The 25,484-nt window shown below is 41.8% G+C and overlaps 5 protein-coding genes across 5 annotated transcripts in view; 3 read left to right on the forward strand and 2 right to left on the reverse strand.

Moving 5' to 3' along the window:
• LOC109468619 (multiple epidermal growth factor-like domains protein 10) overlaps positions 1-2,587 on the forward strand; it is a 25,859-nt gene extending 23,272 nt beyond the window's left edge. The window contains exons 3-6 of the mRNA XM_019766933.1: positions 641-736; positions 1,113-1,308; positions 1,564-1,610; positions 1,857-2,587. Of these exons, the coding sequence (XP_019622492.1) occupies positions 641-736; positions 1,113-1,308; positions 1,564-1,610; positions 1,857-2,101 (584 nt within the window). The 3' untranslated portion in view covers positions 2,102-2,587. The remainder of the gene's footprint in view (positions 1-640; positions 737-1,112; positions 1,309-1,563; positions 1,611-1,856) is intronic.
• A 910-nt stretch (positions 2,588-3,497) lies between these two features.
• On the reverse strand, positions 3,498-4,480 carry LOC109468402. Its single transcript, XM_019766652.1, has one exon. The coding sequence runs from the start codon at positions 4,473-4,475 to the stop codon at positions 3,498-3,500; it is 978 nt and encodes a 325-aa protein (XP_019622211.1). The 5' UTR covers positions 4,476-4,480.
• Positions 4,481-6,304: 1,824 nt separating this feature from the next.
• On the reverse strand, positions 6,305-7,244 carry LOC109468615 (baculoviral IAP repeat-containing protein 3-like). The gene has a single exon (XM_019766930.1). The coding sequence runs from the start codon at positions 7,201-7,203 to the stop codon at positions 6,322-6,324; it is 882 nt and encodes a 293-aa protein (XP_019622489.1). The 5' UTR covers positions 7,204-7,244; the 3' UTR covers positions 6,305-6,321.
• Positions 7,245-8,529: 1,285 nt separating this feature from the next.
• On the forward strand, positions 8,530-15,215 carry LOC109468403 (soluble guanylate cyclase gcy-33-like). Its single transcript, XM_019766653.1, has 10 exons — positions 8,530-8,682; positions 9,091-9,239; positions 9,603-9,774; positions 10,311-10,494; positions 12,007-12,566; positions 12,986-13,133; positions 13,524-13,682; positions 14,113-14,211; positions 14,496-14,590; positions 15,153-15,215. Exons 1-10 carry the CDS (start codon positions 8,530-8,532, stop codon positions 15,213-15,215), a joined length of 1,782 nt encoding a protein of 593 aa, XP_019622212.1.
• A 2,680-nt stretch (positions 15,216-17,895) lies between these two features.
• On the forward strand, positions 17,896-25,024 carry LOC109468572 (micronuclear linker histone polyprotein-like). The gene is made up of 2 exons (XM_019766847.1): positions 17,896-18,162; positions 21,804-25,024. The coding sequence occupies exon 2, from the start codon at positions 22,078-22,080 to the stop codon at positions 24,571-24,573; it is 2,496 nt and encodes an 831-aa protein (XP_019622406.1). The 5' UTR covers positions 17,896-18,162; positions 21,804-22,077; the 3' UTR covers positions 24,574-25,024.
• Positions 25,025-25,484: the final 460 nt, after the last annotated feature.

Consider the following 25,484-nt stretch of genomic DNA (forward strand, 5'->3'; position numbering starts at 1 on the left):
AAGCTTTAATCTTCCGCCTCTCGTGACCGTCTCCCATTCTGACAAGAGGCAGTGCTCTTTAGCCTAATCAAGCACATTCATTAAAAACTAATGATTGGGAATTGTAGATTGTGTGCAGGATAGCTAGACAAGGATAGCTTCACACATTGCAAATGCCCCATTGTAATCCTGATCATAATTTACGTAATTTACAAAATGCTCCCAAAAATACTTAGAAAAGAAATTATGTCTCTTTGCTTTGTAATGTAATAGAGGGGCAGCGGGTATGCAAAAATGTGTGTAACAGGACACGGCATTGAATTTCAGATAATGCCCCTCCCCCGCACATGAAATGGTACAGTCCGCCTGTGGTGACCGCCTATTGTGACCCGCCTGTGGTGACCTACGCCTCTACGCGAGACTTCCCTAGATGAGATATTTCGCGGTAGGAGTTAAAGCGATGCGATGCGATGGACTGTAATCGTCATTTAGGATGGGGCCTAAAAGTCGATTTCTTTCCTTCTTTCTCTCTTTCTCTCTCCCTTTCTTTCTTGCGCACGCTCTCTCTTTCTCTTGAAATCATCAATGCAGTCTACGATATTGGTTGGTTATCTGTCGTTCTGTTTTGATGCCAAACGGTGTTATTTTTTCTTTATTTCAGCCTGTCCTGAAGGGTTTTACGGTGTGAACTGCAGGTACAGATGTCACCACTGTCACAGCGGCACGTCGTGCGACAGACGCACGGGAGCCTGCTACGGTAAGGACGCGTCTGCAGTTCGAGTCTTTTCCACTAGATGGCACTCATGACATGTCAGCACAACCTTGGTACACATGCAAACTATTTGAACACATATGCAAATTATTGGTAGGCAAATCACGCCTACCGTGACGTCATGGCGATCGCTCGTATGGGGAGGGTGGGGAATATAAAAGTAAATACATTGTACTCACCCAACCTTACGAGGAGAATCAGGCTTGAAACCTCTGCACGTTAAAGAACCCAGCACACATCGATCAGAAGAAGAGTAGGGGTGATCCGTTGTGCCTGGCCAAATGCCAGGGGACATCGCAGGTCATGCCTTCTCTGCCGGTACCGATGACTGATAACAAATATACTTTTTTTTACAACGCAGCTAACCCGTCGTTCGCGACCTCCGATTCGAACAAAGACCTGGCGCTTGGCGCGCAGCTGACGGCCAACGGCGCATTGATCGGCGGTTTTCTGCTGGTGTTCGTCCTCATGATAGTGCTGGTCGCTGTTATTGTGTTCTTCCGCCGTAAGCTGAAGGAAGAGAGGCAGAGGCGGATGGAAAGCATCTCTTCTGTGTTGTAAGGACTATTTTCTTTATTTTCCTTAAGGCCACACCGTCTTAATTTTATGGATGACTTCCTCTGAAGACCCCAAACTAGTGCGCGCGGGCAAATAAAAAAAAAATTCCGACCAAAAATAAAAATGCCACTAAACTAAAGTTTTTACCTTCCTTTGCTTCCTATTCCAAAACATCTGATGAACAATTGTTTATATTTTATATTTTGAAAAGTTATTTTATTTTATTAAATCAAGATTTCTCTTAACTCTTGTAGCTACCAGCGAACAACAAGAAAAAAGGGCAACGAATACGTCACAATAGGTAAGACAATGGTTTAGTGTAACTTTCATCATGCTTCTGCACATCAATTTTCACTTACTGCATAGTGTATACATGGTATAGACATTAAAATGATTTTACTTGTTTTAGCTGTTAAAAAGACTACAATTCTTATATTTAAACTTGAATGGTTGAGAATATATGGCAGCTCAGGCCTTTGTATAGTTACCCATGCGTTGCCCGGTATATAGATTGTTAAAATAATTGTACTCTTTCTTTTCTTCTCAGATAATGCAACGATACAAGACAACAGTCACTTGCTCAACGGAACCCCTCCGCCGATGAGCGCCTCTTCACGGAAGTCTTTGACTGTATCGTTCCGCGACGCCACGGCAGACAGGAACGTGAACGTGCTGGAGACCATTGCCGAAGTGGATGATGGGGGAGGGGGCGCCTGTGGGACCATAGTGTCGTCTGACTCCTGTTTCGCGGGGAAAAGTTCCTATCGAAATGGCGCCATTTCGTGTGTCTGAAAAAACCGTCTGACAACAAGACATCGGAAATTTCCTGGAAATAGGTGTTCATAACCTTCAAGTTCACAGACTTCCGGGAAGTGTTTTGGGTCTTTGTGAATGTATTGGGAATGTGGACGGGATTGTATGATGTAATTTAATCGGGTATTACACCACTTCCTGAATTCCTCCACATACCATCCACTTACTCCCACCCGGCTCGCTGCTGGGTCACCTTCAGGCTTGACTTTCCTCAATCAACTGTCAAAATCACGTCCCACCCACCATGCAACCGAAGCTATTTAGTACACGTAGAGACACAAGCACACAACTCAGCCACCCAAAACAATACTTCTGAACTCGGCAGCACATATATTGTCAATCTATCAAATTATCCAGGCAGATACCACTATAGGAATGTGTTAAAATAGTGTATGGGGATTGAAAAATACATTAATGAAGAAAGTGAAAAGGTACATATGATAAAGAACTATATCACGGTCAAGTTATACATAGATATGTATGCAAAAGGTTGCGTTGGATCTGGAGTTTGGAAGTACATGTAAAATGGGGATAGTTGCTATAGCTAGCTGATAGTCTGCCGAAATGGCAACTACATTTTTTTTCCCTTTTTTTCATCATGTATTTAATGCTATTTTCAGGTACTGTCCACTATATGTATACTTGTTTAACGTTTACTGTCAGCATATGTAGTATTTATAGTAAAAGAGGAATGTCTGAGATAGTGTGTTTATTGTAATAACCTTAAACGTTTGTTGTTATGATAACAACCTTATTTAATGTACATATGTTTAGATATAACATACATGTTGATAGATGTTTAATGAGAAAATGTAACTTTATGTTTTGACAGTTTCGTATCGGTTGAATTTTATATTATATTCATTTTATACCAGTGCCGGTCAGTGTTGATGTGTATTGTGTAGAGTGTTTCTGCATACTTTTTACAATGTGACAACTAAAAAGCATTATATAATACATAACCCTACATGTACATATTGACAAACTTTTTATGACATTAAACATGCAAATGTGTTCTATTTCGTTGACTGTATCGGTGATTGTAGCCTGCTGATTGGTGAACTTGGATGAGCCCAACGGTCGGACTGCCAAGTTTACCTGGTAACTTATGGGTTTAAGCATCCAACATGGCCGACAATACTGACGTCATAGTCACGTGTGCACAAACATATAATAGATTTAAGCATACGATCACATGCAGCTGCAGAAATATGAATCACAACAAAACTATTCGTATAAAATTATTATCATCATATGTAGATAGATGTCCCTAACTACATACATGGACGTAGTTAGACAATTTAGATAGAATGTAACAAATAATTGAAGAAATGCCTAAAAGCATTCTGTATATAATAATAGTTAGCACACAAGGTTATACGACGAAAACCTCTTTGATGTCCTCTGCTACCCGGTCACAGTACGGGCACTTTCTGCCAATCAGACTCAGTTTCTCAGAGCATAACTTGCACATGAAGAAGTGCATGCAGGGAATGATAACCAACTTCCTCTCTTCCTCGTGGCAGACCGTGCATAACAGGCGGTCTTTCTCCACGTCCAATTTGGTCTTGTATGACTTATTTTCCGCGAACAGTTTCTTTGTTTCTGATAAAAAGTCCTGATCTTCGACGACCATGTTCAGAAAATTGAAGATTTCTGTCTCGCTTTGCCAATACGACTCCGATTCGATTTCCTTGCTATCTTCACATTTGGATGCTTTCACGAGTGATTTTCCCTTCTGTTTTCTCGGCGATTTGTTCGCAGATTTCGACGAATTTTTCTGTCGTTTTTCCTGATGAAATCCTTTCTGACTTTCGATCTCAAGATCAACACTGTCGTCGGTTTCTTCGGGTTGATTGTGAGGCCCTTCGTCGTTTTCTTCGCGTTTGGGACGTACCAGCAACACCAACTGTAGCACACAGTACACCATCATCATTACAGCAAGTACCAGGTTCATCATCATTTTCGAAACCCCTCGTAAAAATTGCGGTAGTTTCAGCAGTAGATTGTCACCTCCAACAAGAATCAGAGTCAACGTAGAATCAACCGTTTCCAACAGCATGTTCCACGCTATCAGTGAGACTGTTGCAATCGCAAATCCGTAGGGCGTATTCAAAATAAAAATCATCAACAAATCTATGGTTTCCAACTTAGCGCGAGTGTTAACAACGTCGCTGTGCGTATACATAGCAGAGCATAAAATAGTACCGCAGAGGATACCCGATAGCGACAGCCAATCAGAGAGCACGCCGGTGAGGTATGTTGGAAAGCTTAAGGGTAACTCTGGTTGGTAATAGCGCCGCCTGGTGGTTCTCTTGGGTCTCCTGTCGCGCAGACTTCCTCTCCTGGGCATGTTGGAGGTCAAGTTCAAGCGGCCTGGCCGAATCTTACAAAAACTCGAGGAAGAAAAAAGAGAAAATGTCAGAATACAGAAATATGAAAGTGATTTTCTTTCTCTGTAAAATGCAAGACTATCGTTCTCTTTGGTAAAATATCCGATACTCTACGGATGTTTTTAGAACTACAAATTATTTGTATTTTAATTTACTATTTTGTACTTTAATTTACTATATTAAATCCGTCTTTATGGCGATATTCGGCATTGTCAAACCATTACTAGTGACCAATTATGCATAAGGACCACTAAGCCATTGTTTGGTGGTACATTCGATTATTTTTTCTCATTAAACCTAAAAAAATAGGAATTCTGTCTATAGTGACCACTTGTCTACTGTGACTATTTTCTTCAAGTCCCTTGAGTGGCCACCATAGACAGATTTTACGGTAGAAAGCTTAGTGCTTCTAATGTATCTAACGGTAATTCTTCCCCGCCCATCATTGGTAAGTATACGTGGCACTGGTGTTTGGGTGGGTCGCAAGGAAAATATCAATAAATCATTTGGGGGTCAATGACTCGACCCAAGGTTTTCATGCTGCACTCCTGTGGTGATGTTTGGCCTTGTCTTAAACATGTTGGAGGTCTAGAGCCACACCTCGAGCACGTCAAAGAACCCACCACACTTATTAAAAATTTTAGGTGCCCTGAATTCACTGGGAACCGAAGTTGTGCTTCAAATAGCCGAGAACGGTTAATGATGGTAAGTTTATTGTCCAAATTGCCCCAAACACAATGTATTATACATGCCCGAAGGCTATTTGCAGGTACATGTAACATAGATATAATGATAATACATACAATAATATCAAGAACATGTAATAAGCAAATATAATGTAGATACCTCTATTCCCTTGACGACAGCAGTTAGACAAGACACCGTCTTCCAACTTTCTTCTTCCACCAACTTCGTTCTTGGACGACGACGAGGTTAAACCAAGAAAAACTTTCTGAACTAATTTTCGAAGCCCATGGCCATGGTTCCTGACATCAAACTCATAGAAGCAGCTCTTGAAAAGCAACACGTCACTGTGCACTGTTATTTTGTTCTCTGTTTATCATGTGAGTAGCTATGTATCATGTGATGAGCCGCACCCATATAAGTATAGCCTCATAGCAGGCTTTTTGGTGGGCTTTTCGGGGGCCTTTTATTATGCCATTTTTCTCATTGTCTATCAATTTTCTGGTTGTCAGTGGGTTTTAAAAGCCTGTCACAACAAGGAAACGGATATACAAGTAGAAAACAGTACATGCTAAACCAAAAATAAGTCCACCACGCAGCCTGGTACCGAGACTATATAGGTATGTTGCAAAGATGCATTAATAATGTATGGTGGTTTAATGAGATAGCGACTGGAGTTGGGAGAACACAATACTGGCTGTGGCGTAATTAGCCACTGTAAGGTAATGGCATGTCAGGGACGTGTTGTTGTGCACATACACGTATGTTGCAAGCCTGGACCAATACGTTCTGTCGAACAAAAAGTGCAATGGACCATATCCTATTCATTGCGCTTTTAATATCCGTCTCATATTACACAATATGTATGAAACTCCGAAGCATATGCTGTGCATATACTGTTATGAACTTGCAATGTTACATGTACATGTATACATTTAAACAATTATGCTAGACATAATCTTGCTAGTAATGATATAATATTCTGCCACATACAAATGCGTATATGTACGTATGAATACAATGAGACCAAAACTATCGCAACCTGTAACGTCATATGTGTTGATTGGACGTAGTCACCTGGGTGTTATTCCCACAGATTCCGCCGGTGGCGCTACAGTACCATCATGACAGAAAGATGGTCATGGCGTCGGTAACGGTGGAGTTACAGATGGGGCAGGTACGCCTGACCCGGCGGCTCACTCCTCCCCAACACTTCCCACACAGAACAAAATGTTTACACGGAAGAAGCAAGATTCTTCTGTCTTCATCGTGGCAAACTGCACATCGTAGCCTGTCTCTCTCGTCCTCTAAACACTGCTCCATCTTCTCTCTCTCCTCTTTTGCATTTTGTACCACAGAGAGTGGGTCTTTTTGTTTTAGTTCTTTGCGAGTTTTAGTAGGTGAGGTCTTTCGTTTCGTTTCTTTGTGGCGCTGCTTCTTTTGGTGATGAAGCTCGTCCAGTGCAACCATCAGGCTGTGTTCCAAATCGGATGCTAACTCTCTCTGCTCTCGAACGGTAATCCGCAGTTTGCGAATGGCGAGCTCTTTTTCCTCCAGCGTGGTCTCAAGTTGAAGTACCTCCGCCCAAAGCTGCATGTTTTCTACCCTCAAATCGTCTTCGTTGTTCAACAACTCGTTTGCACTCGTGTTCAAGGAACGGTTTATGTCTTGTAGTGACGTGATTTCGTTTAGAAGATTACTTGTTTTTGGTTCTCTTGCCTCGACGCACGTGCGAAGAAGGTAGTTTAGTTTCTTCAAGTCCTGCATTTCTAGTTTCATCCACACCGTATGCGGAGTCACTCTACCACAATGGGTGCACTTATCTGGAGAAATCACGAGGGGGCGCTCCTGAGTATAGGCCGCCAGTTCTGCATTGACTTGGCGAAGTTTGACATTCTCGTTCTTCAGTTTTCGTCCTCTGATGAAGAGGAAAATGACGGCATACAGCAGAACAAATACAAGGAACAGCAGTGTTTCTATGTCGAGTACTTCTTCAACTTCCATGGTTGTTGGGAACTTTTTGCGCTAGATATTTCTGCGTTAGTGATACACCTGGGAATAAAGAAAACAAATTAATAAACAAAAATAAACACACAGATAAACACGATTACAGCAAGGGTATAACTGAGGTGATTCTATAGTAAATTTTCTTGGAGCCATGTAGGCCCGAGAGCCGAGGAGCTGGTCTAGGACCGTCAAGCACGCATGCCACTTGGATCTCGCCCCAGTGCCACGTCATCGTAAAATATATTTCTTCAACCACGTCTAGCTTTCGTCACATCAAATGTAAACGGCAAAAATATCGTTTCAATTCATCAGCACCAACCATAAATCCTACCACCCCTCTACAAATACACAACAGACAAACGGGTGTTGCTACCCAGCGTATATTAAACGTTATACATTATGTGTCCGTCCGTATTAAACGCCATAGGCAACATGCTGTCGATACACAAAAGGCCCCTGACAATTTTGCGAGGTTTTACATGATTTAGAAGCCGCGGCCGCAATGCCATCGATATCTTAAATAATAATCTATACGACCAGCCAGACCCTGACGACTACCGAATCACATATATGTCGTCAGACACACGATAAACAGAAATGAATAACAGACCAATAAAAGGCATAAATGCAGGCGTACTGAGCTCATGAGATATACACACAAAACGTAGTAGTTGTCTAGATTGGTAGATTGGTTTCACAGATTATACCACTTGCGAATCATCATGTAAAACCTTAACACCATACCTTAGTAAACGTACGGTCCTTCAGTTAATGGCGGCATTTCGCTCAAACATTTCATGCAGTCTTGATACATGGCGCAGTTATCGTAGCCTCTGGCCTCACCATGTCCGCCATATTTGAGCTGGCCTTGCCCTACTGGTTAATTTTAGCCGACCTCTCATGAGTTGGTGACTTGTCATAACCCTACATCAGAGATCACACTTCTATATAAAGCCGTATCCTGGCTACCATCCTAGTTAGTTTTAAGCTCCCATACCCCCCCTTCAATCTTTGATGTCAAGTAAGCTTTAGGTTTTTTTAGAAGTCGTTTAATGTTAATTTCACTGGGGTCAAAACTATAATCGGCTTAGTTGTTTTATATTGGAAATAATCCAGTTGTCCTGTCAGGTACGCATTTGTTATTAATTAATATTTAATAACTTCTGTCGTATATAATGATGCTGGTGGGATGTCTTGTGTCATCTGCGGATCCGAAGCCTGGTAACCATCGGAGGCTCACCGGCATCTCTACGGTACCGAGAGAGTTGCCCTCCCGCCCAGGCTTGTTGCCGCACACCGAGAGAGTTTTACGGGGCTTTAACGATGGCTCTGTACGCCAAAGCGCGCAGCTCGCACGATGACAGCTCTCCGCCCAAACTGAAGGGAAAACAGTTCGTCCGGCTGGTTGTCCTCCTGTTCTTGGCTCTGCTTCCCATCTTCGGTATGGTGGTGCAAAATGGACTAACCCTGCAAGAGGTATAGGATTGTATTCTTATTATGATTACCTTAACAGAACGAAGGAAAACACTGTTTTTGCTCTGTTTCTTCTTCCTCTTCTTCTCCAAACAAATAAGGTCAATGACCAGGACCAGACGTCTGTTACCGTGGTAACGAGTGTAGGGTTACATCATGTTGCAAGTTTATAGCAGGAGAGATTTAGACTCCTGTCACCATATGTATGAATTTGTTTGAATAAGAATTTACATAGCAGACCATATGTGAAGCAATTAAGGTGAACATGATGCATTTTTGTCTTATTTTTGTTGTTATTTTCTTTGGTCTGGGAGTACTTGCCACACTTAGTTCTAAGCAAGTACTCTAACAAGTTAATCATGGGAATAATGATACCTAAAGACTACATCTCGCAATATTGATGTTCAACAGTCAACCGCACTGAAAAGATCCGGACAGGAGACCGGCAAAGAGATCGTGTTCTCTACAGAGATCGGCCACATCGTTCACGACCTGGCACTGGAGAGGGGCGCAACATCACTGTTCATCAGCAGTGGAGGGGACACGGACATATACTACAGGTACGTAGATGCTAGAGGGCATATTTCCAAATTCATATCACTGACATATATACAAATAGTACCCATATCATAATTTTAAAAACTTCTTTTTGTGTTTGTTGTCTTTTATACCATACTTTTCATTCCTGAAAACTGCCTGATTGATCATATTTTTAGATTCAGAGAAGCGAATTGGACCTAGAATAGATTATTCTCCCAACCCAGTGCCAACCTTGCTAATTGGTTGGGGAATTGTCGGGAGCAAAGTCGGGGGAAAGTCCTGAATGTGCGACAGAGGCTTAATTAAGGAACAATATGATTGGGAAATGTCCATTTAGTCATTCATGCCTACACGTTTTTTTTTTCTTTCTGTCATATCCACAGATTGCTTCGTGTACATGAGAAAACGGACGACTCTATAGGAAGGTTGAGTCGATGGCTGCCGTATGATAAACACTATCCCGACAACTTCAACTCTTCTGAGGAGCTCAGGGCACACTTGGCGCAACACAGAAGCGACGTGTGGTTCAGACGGAACGAGACTTCAGTTGAAGAGGTCAGGGCACAAATATTTGTTATGTTGGTTTGCCTTCTTAAAAGTAGCCATATTCTTGCTAAACAATAGAATATGTGTGTGTCTGTGTGTGTCGATGTAGACAATTGCGTGCTGCATCGACACACACGCACACACGCGCGCGCGCACACACACATGCATTTCGGGTGGCTGTGGCTAAGCCTGGGGTTTGTGTTTCTGTTCTAATTGCTTCCGCTGCAATTAGGTGATTGGGAGGTGATTTTGGCAGTTGATTGATAGGGTGGCCACGTCTGAAAATGAACCAGCATGTCCCAGCTGGAGGGGGGCTATGTGGAGGAATAGAGGAAGTGGAGTTGGGTACGTGGGCCCATGTGGAAGAATTTAGGAAGTAGTGTAATACTCCAATACAGTACATCATACAATCCACAGTTTCAATACATTCGAATTTACAAACAAATATAAACCCCAAACACTTCCCAGAGGTCTGTGAATTTGGAAGTCACGGAAATACTTCCAGGAAGTCTTAAATGTCTGATTCTTGTTCCCAATGATTGTTGCCTTCCCAGGAGATCCAGTTCTACACAGACATAAACAAGATGTTGATCCACATCATGTCTGCCACCCTGAGCCGCGCGGACACGTCTCACCTCTGGACGACCATCGTGGCTTACCAGATGCTGGTGGGAAGCATCGAGAGCGCAAACCTGGAGCTGGACCTGGGCTGGACTTTCTTTAACAAAGGTAAACACTAAGATAGACCTTTTACTACTTTTAAGTAAAAGTAAACACTGGAAGACAGAAAAAAAATGACCAGACTATGCATGATGTACAAAATGACTAATAAACTGGTGGACGTCCCAACTACTAAGTACCTAATACCAGCCCAGAAGAGAACAAGAAATAGCCACGCGTTCAAGTACCAGAGTTATCAAGCGAGGATCGAGGTGTTCAAGAATTCATTCTTTCCTAGAACTATCGCAGAGTGGAACTCACTGTCACCAAGTACAGTATAGTAGGGACATTGTCATTAGATAGCTTTAAACAATGTCTAGAGTTAGAAGTTCAAGGGTTAGGTGTAACAAGTCGATCGGTGTAATATAGCCAGCTGCCGCCGCGCCGCGTGCCTGCGAAGCTGGTGTGTTACGGCGAAGGGCGGCTATATCGGCTATACAGATACAGATACTTGGCTGGGCTATCGCTTTCTGTAACAATGATATTTCTACAAGATATAGTGGATGCCACCTGAAACGCCTGACCGTTTTCAAAATCTACCCAGTTAATTGCTTGAAATGAGCAACTGTACTGCTACTTTGTTTTCTTATGTCTAACCTTTCACGCACACATAAATACAAGCTTGCAACTTATTTCTATATACAGGTAAACTGATAGGTTGGCTAGTAACAATAAATATATTATATTCCTTTGACGCGGACTTGTCAGAGGAAAAGTCACCATAGTCAGCAAAAATTATATCTAAATTAAGCCTTTGACATGTTTCAGGCTATTTTTGCACAATTTTCTACATACATGCAAGTTAGAGATTAAGCTAGATAATTCAGATTATCTTCTAGGCGGGTTGATCCTGAGCGGATTAACTATGAAATGGTGACGAAAAATGCTGACAAGCTGACCTTTCCTCCATCCTTGACCTAAAACCTCACGCAAGTTGGGGATTAAGTCAGATAAGTAGGATTATCTCCCTGGGTGGATTTAAGTAGATAAAATAATGACGAGAACTCTGTCCACCTTACCGAACTTCATCCTTGACCTAAAACCAATCCAGTGTGATTTTAAGGTGACCAGCGTGTGACCTCATGACTTAATATAACGCTGAGTATGAGAATTATAAGAAAATTAAGGCATTTAAAAGAATCTCAGCATTCACAGAATATGCTGACTCGCTATTTCAACCATTATGAACAGCACAAATCAGCAAAAACAGCTCAGGAATCCGAAACTTTTTTTAATTTTTTTTTATTCAACAAAAGAAGTGAACCATCCAACTTGACAACGTAAGTACAATAAACTAAAGTAACTCAAAATATACATATGGTACATACAATATAAAATCATAATATATCATAATATGATATGCAATCATAATAAATAATATAATATAATACAATATCACACTATATCATACAACAATATGACATAATATGATATAATAAATAATATGATATGATATGATATTATATGATATAATATAATATAATATTACATTAATATCACGAAACTGTTTTGCAGGCCCAGAGGGGTTTACCACAGAGGAACTGATCTTTTACGACGAGACTCTGGCCATTGGAAACTCCCAACTCGAGAGCGCCATCGTCTACATCCACGCCGTGGAGGACAACTTAAAGAAACAGTTCCACGGCACTCCAGAAGAGAGGGAACTCACCAGGCTTCGCAAACAAATCAAGGAAAACAAAGTCTCCAGCAACTCTGCTGAGGATGGAGCGAAATGGCTAGAAGTCATGGATGCATACACTCACGTTTTAGAGGAGATCGACCTGAAGCTATCAGAGGAGGTCCTTGAAATCATCGACGGCATTCTCCGGCAAAACGACGTACGGCTGAGTACGGGCTTCTCTGTACTGATAGTGGTGGCCTGTATAGGTCCAGTCATAGTCCTGGGAGTGTACAAGATGGCCAGTGAGTCTCAGGCTGTGGCAGCCAACCTGGAGAAAGTGACGACGAAGTTGGCAGACGAACAGAAGAAGTCAGATAAGCTGCTGTACAGCGTCTTCCCGTCTATCATTGTGGAGTCTATGAAGAAGGCAGACACGGTGCCGGCAGAGTACTTCGACCAAGTAAGAAAACAGGAAACTTTATGTTATTTGTAGATAATACTGGACAATGGTGTCTTTATGATGTTGTTAAGTGATAAAATCTTTCTTTTTAATTGTACGTTAGTCCACACTGATTTAGTTTTATGGATGACATCCGCGCGCGCATTGATTTTTGTCTGTTCTCAAAAGAAAAAAAAAACTCCGACGAGGCTCTGGCCTGGCTGCCATCCTCCGTATTCCATAGTAGCTATTGACAGTAGGGTAACTACGGAGGACGGCACCCAGGCTGCCGAAGCTCCACGGAACTCCAGAATTCGAAGTACAGTGCCATGATTGCCGCAAAAGGCCAGCACTATAATTCCATAAAATAACGCCATCCATAGAAATTAGAATTCAGTATTACTTACAGCCTTACTTCGTTCCCTCTTTATATTTCCCAGGCCACCATCATGTTTTCAGACGTAGTTGGTTTCACAGAGGCCACCGCCTCCCTGTCTCCACACAAGATCATAGATCTGCTCAACCGCATGGACCAGGTTTTTGAAGCCGTCTTCACTCGATATGATGTATACAAAGTCGAGACTATGGGTAAATACACATTTTCTGTCCTAAATATTGAAGCTATATTTGTAGAGAATTCATTTGCTTGATATATTCTATCATTTAACATTGTGAAGTTGATGTTGAAACAATAACAAACAGTTTCTTCTTCCATTCCAATAACCAGATTTGACTCGGTAACTATCGACACTACTTTTACATTCTTCATAAAAGCGCCCAATTAAAAAATATGAAGAAACATATATAGAATATTCGTCTACCCAAGGACATTATACATCTGTGTATAATGTCCTTGGTCTACCCATCCTTACCCAATGGAATGGTAGGAATGGTAGACGAGACAATGCGAAGGTAAACATGCTGCGTTTGCTTGCAAATTTGACCTTTCTAATATATTTTTCTTTCCCGGTCCTGTAGCTGGGTCCTACATGCTGGCCTCAGGTTTACCGACGAAGAACGGAGACCAACACGCGGAACAGATCGCCTGCGCGGCGCTGCACCTGCTGTCAGCCGCCCGCGGCTTCCACCCCATGCACATCCCCTACCCCATGGAATTCCGCATAGGCATACATACAGGTATACATCGGTCTTTATGTCTCTGGAGTTTGTATTAGTGATAGCTTTGATGGCTTTGTTTGGCTAACGTCAAACAAATAGAGTCACTATATAAGTTAAAACACAAAGAATGGTTCTCACTTAGAGCTTTAGATCAGTCACTCTGGTCTTCCTCAGTAGACTGACCCAGTGAGACTTGTCACGTGGCTTCTTTGAAGCGTGGCGTCAACACTGGGTCAAAGGTATCTGGTAGACTATGTCGCCCCCCGTCGCGGTTGAGTGAAGGGTTTATCAGATACTAGTACCTTTGACCCAGGATGTAACTACCAAGACACACACGCGCGCGCACACACACACACACACACACAAACACAAACACAAGCAGTCACAAAACAATACTTCCGAGATAATGATGAAACACGTATTGCTTCTTCTATCCCTGTCTCCCCAGGCCCGTGTGTAGCCGGGGTTGTGGGCTCCAAGCGGCCCCGGTACTACGTCTTCGGGAACACCGTCAACGTCGCCCAAAGTCTGGAGCAGACCGCGCAACGTAGGCCGTTCTGTGGTTCTCTAAATAGTTTTTCTTTCACGCTGGTGTTACAGCCCCAACCACTAATATCTTCAATACTGTTTATAAGAAATTTTACCGTCACAAGATTAGAACTGAACTATAATGTATGTCTACCATTTATGATGTTTATTATTATTGGTAAGAAATAAACTTCTCTATGAAACATTCAAGATACGAACAACTTCTTTAAAAGATATATATAATGCAGAATAAGTATAGAATGTGTCAAACCCGATGCCCAAACTTTTTGCATGCCTATTCAGCAAGCAGGATCCAGATTTCTTCCTCGACGAGCGAGCTGCTTCTGTCGCTAGGGGGCGTATTCAACATGGAGCCCAGGGGCGAAGTCAGCATCAAGGTAATGAGGACCTAAACTCCAAGCAGATCCTAGGGTGGAAAAGGACCTATCAAATTGGCCAGGCAGTATCCATTTGCCCTAGCGTATATTGGACCCACCCTGGCCAATGGATACTGCCTGGCCAATTTGATAGGTCTTTTTCCATCCTAGGATCTGCTTGGATATTAATGAGGACCGTCAAGGGTCATGAGAAGTCAGTAAGGAGGTTTATAAAATAACATCCTTGACGTTAGATTTTAACGATCGTGGCAAACATGAATCAGTTTTAGAGAGTTTCTTGCCAAGAAGTCTTCAAGTTGTGGGTGATTAATTTAGCCGCAGAATGACAGGAAGGTCAAGTTGGGAGTTAAAATATAGTGGCCCCACAGGCCGAGAGGAAGTGAATAGTACAAAGACCATTTCCTCTCTTCTCTTTTCCTACTATACATGTATCTTGGATTATGAAAGCCGGTGAGAAAATCCATACTAAGAATCAACGAGAAATTCACAATAAGGAATAAAACAAGAAAGTCACAATTTTCTTTGAGGTATGAGATCTTCGACTTCTTGTTGTTCTTCGCAGGAGGGAGTGGCGATGACGACATACTGGCTGTCACAGGGGGAGGGCAGGAAAATGAGCCACTGACTGCGGGCTCCACAACCGGGCAGACAAGAAAGTCGCCAGGAGGAGAATACTTAGAAGAGACTCTCATGAAAGCCCATCTGTGTTGGTAGTTACATGTTTAATTAAAGCTAAAACGTTTGTTCGAACACAAAAAGAGAAATGTTCTCACCCAGAGCTTACGACCAGTCACTTTGGTCTTCCTCAGTAGACTGACCCAGTGATCGACTTGTCGTATGACTTCTTTGAAGTGTGACGTTAACACTGGGTCAAAGGTATCTGGTAAACTATGTCGCCCCCCGTCGCGGTTGAGTAAAGGATGATAGGCCTTGATGTAAATTATATGTAGAGACTTTATAAATAAGTAGAGTACCGGAAAACAGAAATTACTCTTTTGTGTGTATTTTGTACCATGTATGTGTAAAAAAAATATGTGTAAAGATTGATGAGTTAAACTGTTATACCTTTTGTCTGATCGACCTATACCTCGTGACCTCATTAAAGATCGAGTGCACGTGGCCTGCACTGCACAAAATCCGCTCTTTAATTACAGCTTAAACAATGCGTAAAGTTTCCGTTTTTCTTTGTATGTGTTCCTTTACGCATACTATAAGGCGTTCTTAAAGATAGGACGTTTTGGAGGTTCAAACAGATAGAATGGATACCAAGCTACAATCTTTGAAGTGCAGGGCACATGAAAGTATGCAATGCACCGTGAGAACAGTTATGTCCAATAACTAGACGCATACCTACTCCGATCTATATTTACCCAAATCAATAAATTCTGCACTTAATATCTCATTCACACGACCTTAGGATTAAAGGTTATCGATTAAGCTGACAATCAAAGACTTACCGCGCTATAAACCGTTGCTTAGTCACGTTTAATGTCATTAAATCTGTTAAAAGCAATAAAGCATGAAATACCTTCTGAGGCTTGCGTTGCTATATATAGAAAATGCAAAGATTCTTTGTTATTCAAACCGTTTGGAGTCAATAAAGTGGACAAATTTAGACTTCAGAATGGTTATTGACAGTGTTAACACAATGTCGACCTCATTAAATACTTAGTTAGGTCATCGTATTTGATTAACGTCAATTTGTTATCAAATCACTATAAGATACGAACACCCCGATGTGCCATGTTGTTTTTAGCGGGATTGCTGTATATACATGTTGTGTGTGTTTGGGGAGGGGCGATTGTCGGATTTAACCCGGGGTGAAACGGTCTAACCCTCGCCACTTGTCGGGCATTAAGAGCGGCTACACCCCGCCACGGTCGGCTTCTATCGCCGGCCAGAACAAACCGGCAAACAAAACGAGTTGTTCTCGTCTGCAGGTGTTCTAAACGCGATATTTGCACAGTTTTTGTGTGCGTTGTTTGGGGAAGTCCTCTCATAAAAGTGCTCGGGGATGGGCTGTGTCAATGCACCTTGGAGCTGTTTGTGTTGCCGTTCCATTTGGATCTCTCCCTCCCTCCGATTCAGTCCAGATAGCAAGACGAGAAGCATCAATTTTATCACCAATTGATAAAGAACAAAATTTTTGTCTTTAACTTATGCCAAAGACGATTGTTGGTATCTTAAACTGGATAACCAGACGTTCTGCTGCAGTACGATAGAGAGACGCTAGGAGGTGAATCGAATGTGTCCTTTACGTGTATTTTACCGACACCCGCTCTCATAGAGATCCATCTTCTACTTCAACTTCTCTATTTACGTTGTCCACAAAACAAATCCATCCACAAAGAAAGGGCGACGAAAACACAACTTTCTTGACGAAGGTAACTACATAGTATTTCGGTGTTTAAAATTGAATAAGCGACCCCTATCATGTCGAGATAGATTTTCAACCATATACGCCACGGTTCTCTGCTTCAATTGAAGGAATGCACAATCAGGGAAAGAAAGAACCCGCCATTAGGAACAAGAGTGAATAACTCACAATGTTTCAATGCTACGCCTTGCTGGTCCAATGGCTCTGAATACTTTCAGCCAAAAGCAAGTAGAAATCCACCCTTTTGAAAAGCATTGGCCAAAATGCCAGCCGCTATTCTATTTTTAATGGGTCAGTGATATGTGTGCCCCATTCATTACGTAATTGATACGTATTGTCAATTATTTGACCTCTTCTTGGGCTTACAAAATGGCTTTCTCGTAACTGATACCTTTTCATCTTCTCTACGTAAACATAGTAGATTATTGGTGGCCGACATTCGAGCCTCCTCAAATGTGCACTGGACCAAGACCTTTTTATAAGTGACCTGCTGCATTCACGCATCTTTATTTGTGAGGAAGACAGAAAATCATGTAGGTTTGTTGACAAAATATGCATTTACAAGGTTGGCATTTGTTACAACGTGATATGATGATAGAATGTCATAATCTATTTAAATACACATTTTCATCTTAAATTATACAATTTTTATATATTTCCAATGGATTTGAGTAACATTTGTATTGTAGATACTTCTTTTATATAGAAAATATGTCCTTTTATAAAACTAATTCATGAAAAATATTTATACGATTTCATCATTAAATTAGTAAATGTGTCGGGTTTTTTTAAGGAAAGGTTACCAGTTTCCACACAAAAAAGTAAGACACTTTAAGGAAATGACAAGCGACCGCGGGATTGGAACAGCCTGTACGTCTTGATAATTCCTAGAGGGGGTGCCTCCGCTGTCCGCACTAGCCTCCCCATAGACTTGCGCCCCTGTGGCAGGCTAGGCTGTTGCCATGCAGGCCGCAACGGTGTTTTCGCAACCCTCCCAAAGCCCGTTCCCTAGCTACACCAACCCTTACCTAACGGCAGGATGAAAAATCGGCAACTAATTTCCCGACCGACAACAGTCGTCCACCCCCCAAGGCGATAGCAACCAACAGTCCAGTCAGACGACACGATCCTGAGGAAAATCAGACGACTTTTTTTTTACCTCAGAGGACAGGCAGACGATAACGGGCCAAGCAAGGTACGTTGGAATCTAATCAGTTTAAGATAACCTCGTCCTGATTGGTTGTGTACTTAGCGTTAACGCTGGGAAGGCTTAAACTGTGGGTAGATTTTTTCGCGTAGTTAGAGGTGGAGTATATTTATGAATGGCGAATGCCTTGAAACAAAAACCCGTAACTTTATACGGCGTCAACACGTGAAATCGAGTCCACCAAGAGAGGTGGACCTAGTGGTAAACATTGCGTCGACGTACCAACGGCGTAAAATCCGTTGTTTGGCATGTTTGTAATAAAACCAAGATTAAGGTTTTAGCGGGGATTTTTGTACGTATAAACAACCCATAAGCCTATTCATCTTTGGTACAGCCGTCTCGATTTAATTTCCCCCACATGTCTCCGTATATAGGCACCGTAAACTTCTTAATACTATTGCTTATAAACCTGTACTATATGTATGCCCATGTGGCATTTTTGAACAGGTTACATACAAAATACGGTATGCATACGTAAGTAGGATCTTTGTGGGAATACAATAAACAGATACAGGTGTGTTATCGATAGAATATACTCATCCAAAGATACTACATTTAAACCTTTGACTATCTCTTTATAACGCCTATCTTTCCGTTGTAGCCACTTTTTGTGTGCCTCCTAAGATTATTTTTCCTATCCTCATTTTTCACAACAGCTAAGACATTAACATTTCAAGCGAAGACATTCCCCGTACCTCTAGAATTCTTAAGACATTGACAGCTCCTCTAACGACATTCCTCGCTTCCACAGAACCTTCAAGGCATTGACAATTCTGTAAAGACACTCTGACAGGTATTGTCGAATCGGTAAGCAAATTTTCTACCCAATTAGTTTTCGGCTCATAGTTTGCGGCACACCACCCGATTCTTTTAACCACTATTGGGTATGTAAAGAAGATGGTACTATAGACTAACCCTAGGACACTATAGGATTGCGTGACACAAGAAAGCCCATATAGCAAACACATAGAGGCGTAATGTCATTCTCTTGACTCTTCTTGTCAGATCGCAAACTGTAGGTGTTTTGACAGTAAACTGTGTCCTCTGCCGGGCTATAGTCATACCTGCACGCGCGAAAAACATTTGTCATGTAGATCTGTCAATTCCAGACACCGTATTGACAGGTAGTTAAGGCTCTGTCACACATTTGGTGTCCCGAACACTAGCCGAATGTCCCCCGACCATGGTTAGGAGTAGGTCGGCGCAAAGTCGGTTGTTGTTCGGCTACTATTTGTCTGTACCAGCCGAATGTTTCAAAATGTTAAAAACATTCGGGAGTTGGTCGGGAGGTTGGCTCGTATTCAGCTGTAAGACAGCGGAACACCAGCCAATCAAGTCAGCAGTGTTCGTGACGTGATTGGGGGTCAAATTTGACTCAAGTTTAACTCAAATTCGTTTCGATAAAATAGAACTCATAAAGAAAGGTAGGTGTGGCCTAAATCTTGTCAAAAAAGACGGTGAAATACCCCTGATCTCTCCGCAATGCTGTTTAAACGAGGGGTAAATTTGGGTTGATTGAGTTGATTTTACTAAGTGAAAATACACTCAGAACTTCACGATATTTGCTGACGCCTTTTTGGGTATTTCTGCACCTGAACTAACCGTTCAAGGATATATTACCTTGGAAACATTCGCAGTTTAAATCATTTGCAAACATCATTCAATTAGCGGAAACGGTCGCCAATTCTTGTGTATACACAACGCCAACTCTGAATGCGAAGTACTTTTATTGAACCATTTTAGAACAAAGAACACTTGAAGCTGAATGGCTCGGATGTTTGTGTAATAAAACTAATTTATCGCTGAAGAGGTTAATTCTACCTATAGTGACCTAAAGTCCATATATGACGCGTGGGTATTCAAACTTCCCCACCTTGGTTAAACATTTTAAATAGGTACATTGTAAGTGTTCATTGCGTCATACCAAGACAAACCATCATATCTATGCGTACCTATTTTCGGTGCAAAAGTCTGTTATATATGTATATTGATATTACAAAGGGGAATATACAAAATTGATATCAAGGCCGCTCTTGGGGTATTCACGAAAATGTGCACGAAACAGATTTTGTGTTTGAGGGGGAAAATTGAAGTCACGAAACACAGGAGACAACGGAATTCGAATGAAAAATAGAATAAAGCAAGGAGAAGAATAGGAAAAAATATGTATATTGTGCCTTTTTACTTGTGTAGAGCACACCAGCTAATAATACACTGTTGGAAAGCAAAATTGTTACATTTTCCTGGCTGGCCGTTTCGGTCACACTCTATAACATTAGCCGATCCTCTTCCTTTTCACGTCAAATCCACCGTAGAATCTACTTTACTTTCCTATGTTTGCGTAACGTCTTGGTTGGCTGAATTTTCTCTTCACACTATACGTATCCGTTACGTATTCTTTACGCGGAATCCAAGCAGATGTTGGGAAGCAAAATTGTTACATTTTCCTAGCGCTTCGTTTCTGTTACAAGCTATAAGATGAGTCGATCCTCTTCCTTTTCATGCAAAATCGACCGTAAAATCTACTTAAAGTAACTATGTTTGCGTAAAGTCTTGGTTGTCTGAATTTTATCTTCACCCTATACGTATCCGTTACGTATTCTTTACGTGGACTCCAAGCAGACGTTTGGGAAGCAAAATTGTCTTTCCTGCGAAGTCGACCGTAAAATCCACTTAAAGTAGCTACGTTTGGTTGGCTGATTTGTCTCTTAACCCTATACGTATCCTTTACGTATTATTTACGCGGGCTCTGCTTGTGGTCAGGTACTTCAAGGCGGGATATCCCTTACTCAAGACACCCGCCCGGCACTGTAAGCACGTCCAAAATTGTTTCAGGGTACACACCGCCACTGAAAAGAAAACAAGGCTCTTATTCGCCAGCTCATTCGGAACACCGCTTCTGTTATTATTAAACAGAGAGACATGAATGAAGTTGTGTTATGGTTACAACCAACTACAGAACTCTAAAAATGTCAAAAGAAAGTCTAGAGAATCACAAGATTAAAATATAAGACTGTAAGGTAAAATAGAAGAAGCTAAATTGCAACATAGTCGAAAGAAGTAAAAGTGAGACGGCTGTCTAGGTCAATGGTTTGCACGTGAACTTGAAAGGATAATGTATCAAGTGTTATGTTTGCAAAACAACGCTACAGAATTCAGTTACTATTTTAGTTACTAGTTTAGGGTTGCCAAAAATAACATTAGAAAGTCCCCCAGGTTGTAACTTCAAGTTGGGAACAGTTCTGTGTTAGAATCAAACGAAAATTTACCGTGGGTCCCTCACGTTCGGTTTTTCTTCGACCAGGTATGTCCATAGGAAGAAATAATTTCGGAAAATCGTATGTTTGTAAGCGTTTAACGTACGTTAGCACGCTAGTGCTATAGCTTTGGAATACTTCAACTTTAAAGATGTTAAACTAATACGGTAGTATTCCAGCTTTTAAGCTAAAATACTTTTAAAGTTTTAAGCCAAATTTTAGCTTTTAAGCTAACTTTTAGCTTTCAAGCTTATAAGCTAAAATTGGTTAAAATCAATTAAATACAGTTAAAACTGTATGTATTTGCCATGTTTTGTCGGTAATATTGTAGAAAATTATGCATTTTATTGATTTGTGATTTTTATTTTTCAGGAGACAAACATTGAAGCAAAGATACCACAGTGAGAAACAACTGAGAGACCAACTTCCATTCTGTGCTCAGCTGTTTCTGTCAAGGTCAAATCCAAACCTCAAGGACATTCAGTACATAGTTTCGTGAGACCGTGAAGAAATGTGACTATGGAGGGTAAACGGACATACAGCGACACGAAGTGAGTGAGCAAATCGAATCAGGCGACACTCTAGGTCAAGATGGCGGACAGGGAAAATTGAACACTTGAACACCTCACTTCACTGAACGGAAACAATGCTGAACCAGCGCGCTAACTCACAACAGCCGCGCAAACCAGACGAAGAGGCCTGGAAAAAATTCAAAAAGGAGAGAGACTTGGCCTTGAAACGAGAGGAAGCGGCCAAAAACTTGAGCCACCTCATCGCCTATCAAAAGGACAAGAGAGTACGGGAACTCAAAGACAGACAGAAACAAAAAGACGCCGAGAATTTGACTCTCGGGAAGTCGGTAAAAAGACTTAAAGGCGACTTAAAGGACACCGTTAAAGGAAGAAGTAAACTTGAGCAGAAACTAAGACAAGAGCTTAAAGCCCTAAGAGAGCAGAATAAGAAACTGCAAAAGGAGTTGGTAGTCTTGAAAGAAGCGGAACCCGCAAAATCAAGGAAAACCAAAAAGCAAAAGGGAGAAAGGGTAGAAGACAACGCAATATTTTACAGTTATGCAACAGAAGATGACGAACTAGACTTTGAAACCGAAGACGAATCGAAGGTTCCAAACTTGAAGCTGGACAGTAAACTACGGAAGTTAGAACAAAGAAGGAAAGTAGACAGAAGGGCACCAAAGGATACGAGCAAGAACGCGTCGACAAAGCAAACGAGAGAAAATAAGAAAGACAGAAAACAGTCAAAGGATGATGCGAAAAGACCAACGTCGTCAAAGAAAAGGGCCAGAAAACACAGCGCAAAAACTCAAAAAGACGCGACGCGTAGAGAAGAAGCTGTCAAGAAACAAGACAGAGAGAAACAAAACAGACCAAGGAGTCGGGAAGAACACGAGAAAAGGAGAGCAGCAAAGAAAAATAAACCCAAACGCACAACAAGACATCAAGACGACGGGTTCGATTCTTATTCGGATGACGATTTCGAGGACTACGACGAAAACGAAGGTTCCAATCGTCAAAATGTAGGTGAGAAAAAGTCTCGCCGACACGTGAACAATACACGTGATAAGGGTCAGGCAGGGGCCGCGTCGGAAAAAACAAAGGAGGAAGAAAGAAAAGAAGAAAGAAAAGAAGAAAGAAAAGAAGAAAGAAAAGGAGCTTTCAGGGGAAAGAATGATGGGACAGGTGGCGACAGGGCCACCAAAGGGGGCGAGGGAAAGATCAGGGGTCAAGAAGACGACTTGTCAAACCGCCATACTCGCAGAACTAAAAGAGAGACTGATGGAGAGTTGATAGTGGATAATGGGGAAACGAGCGACGGTGGAGCAAACAATGATGGAGACCACCGAGTGGGTAGAAGAAAGGAGGCGGGGAAAACTAGGCTACGAGAGGGGAAGGGGAGGGAAGCTCTGGTAACTTCAGACTCGGACCTTGAAGACAGTGAAGAGAACAGCCGGAGAAAAAGACAAGATAGGGGGAAAAGCGACAAAATGAAAAATACGGATAACACTGTGGAAGAGGGTACTGAGGATCACAGAAGACAAAAGGGTTACGAAAAGGGCCGTGGCAACAAAAATGGCTCTGGTTCTAAACAATTGAGTCAGTCTGAAAAACATAAAAGAGGCCAACTTGCGATGGATAGCAGTTCAGATACTGATACAGACCATCACAGAGAAAAGCGCGGGAAAACCAAAACGCATAACCGCGCGGACAATGACCACGGCCTGCCACAGATAACGCTGACAGACGACAAGAACACGGTTAGTCTGATATCCAAACAGAGCACGACGAAGGCGCCAACGCTTGATTTCAGAAGCGAACTTCAGGAAAGTGGGGACGAGAGAGGGGACAGAAAGAGACTCGGGAACAAGTACAAATCATGTGATGATCACGTGACGAACTCAAGTGACGTCAAGGGAGGTGATGGAGACCACCATACCTTTTATGGTAAATCGCATGAACCTGAAAGTAGCGCCTATGGCCCAACATTTTCTCAAAGTCATCGAAGGCAAACAGAGCACTTTGCTAAAGACAATGGCGGTTCACACTCAGACATGAAAACAGAGCTTTCCTACAAAAAGAGGTTAACCAACAAGTCTGAGTGGGAAAAGTTCCTGTCAGAAAACGCTGACCATGTCAGCGGCGTCAAGGGCATGTCTGACGGCAAAAATCGTCCTGGAGTCGCCATGGCAACGCACGGCCACTCGTTCCCGGGGTCCTACCCGCCAAACATCACAAACGGATCCCCCGGTCACGGTCACCATTTTGGTCACTCTTTTGGTCACAAGAAGGCTCACTACAACGGCATTAGCGTACCCGGTAACAAATCAGTCTTCCCTACGGCAAGGAGAAAGAAAATCTCCGAGGACGAGATTTCAGACGACACGGAGGAGAGCTCTGACGTCATGGACTCGTTCCTAGGTTCGCCAGTGGACGTGAACGCTAAGATCAGACAGTACAGAGAACGCGCTGAGAAGATTGACGTTCAACTCAGACGGAATCAGCGAGTCGGCATGTTTGCCGTACAGCCTGCTGGGAAGACTGTCAAAGAACGCAGCAGGGTGTACCCCACGACTAGGATCCTGTTCAGAACTTATCGTAACCCGGGGCAACCAAGGGCAACCTTATAAGGACATATAGAAATGACGTCATTGAGTAGCATTTGTAATCCTGCAATTCCTAAAATTTGGTTAATTTTGCAATAAAAGCAATGAGACAACCATATCTTGTTTAATGATAAAATTGTTAAGACATGCGTATGGAATTGAATATATATAACTATTTTTGATACACAGGTTTAGAATTGAGAATCACAAGTGTTGCTTCTATTGCTTTTATATAGATAACGTTACCTCTTTCCATCGTTTGATCATTTCCTTATTTATATTTATTTGTGATCTTTATTAAACTTGTATATTCAATTCATGCTCACTGTACAATTAGGCAATTAGTCTATCAAAACAAGCAAACTGTTGAAATACCATCAATTTTGCTTAAAATGCAGCTGATATTTTACTTTCTAAATTGTTATATTTTAACTTGTTTTACTGTGCATGTGACGTTTTGTTTGAGCATTTCTTCATATTCGGTTGCAATGAAGAATATTTAAGTCGAGTTGGTGTCCTTTTAAAATGTAAACTGCATCACTAAACTTCGATACGACGGAAATAAAGTTATTGAAAACTTCATCTTTTCAATAAAGTGTATTATTTGGCTAGTCGTAACAAAATGGGCTAAACTACAAGTGTGAAACTCTATCTAAAGAGTAGGCATATTTTGCACATGGCCATACGTTAACGTTATATATTGGAGACATGCATGCGACTAAAAAAAGTACCCAGTCAAAATGGGGAAAGTCCATTTAAATCTGCAAGGGACGATCGAGGAAGGCCCCTTTGCTGTGGGTAAGAGTAGATACTAATTAAAGTCAGGAATGATCTTGTACTATTCAACAAAGAAGCTACAAAAACACAATTCATTTTAAAAGTCATAGGAAAATCCTGATCAAAATTGCCCATGCATTCCCAAATGCACCTGTTAC

The sequence above is a fragment of the Branchiostoma belcheri genome, unplaced genomic scaffold (genome assembly GCF_001625305.1).
Source record: "Branchiostoma belcheri isolate BF01 breed outbred unplaced genomic scaffold, Haploidv18h27 scaffold2, whole genome shotgun sequence".
Lineage (NCBI taxonomy): Eukaryota > Metazoa > Chordata > Leptocardii > Amphioxiformes > Branchiostomatidae > Branchiostoma > Branchiostoma belcheri.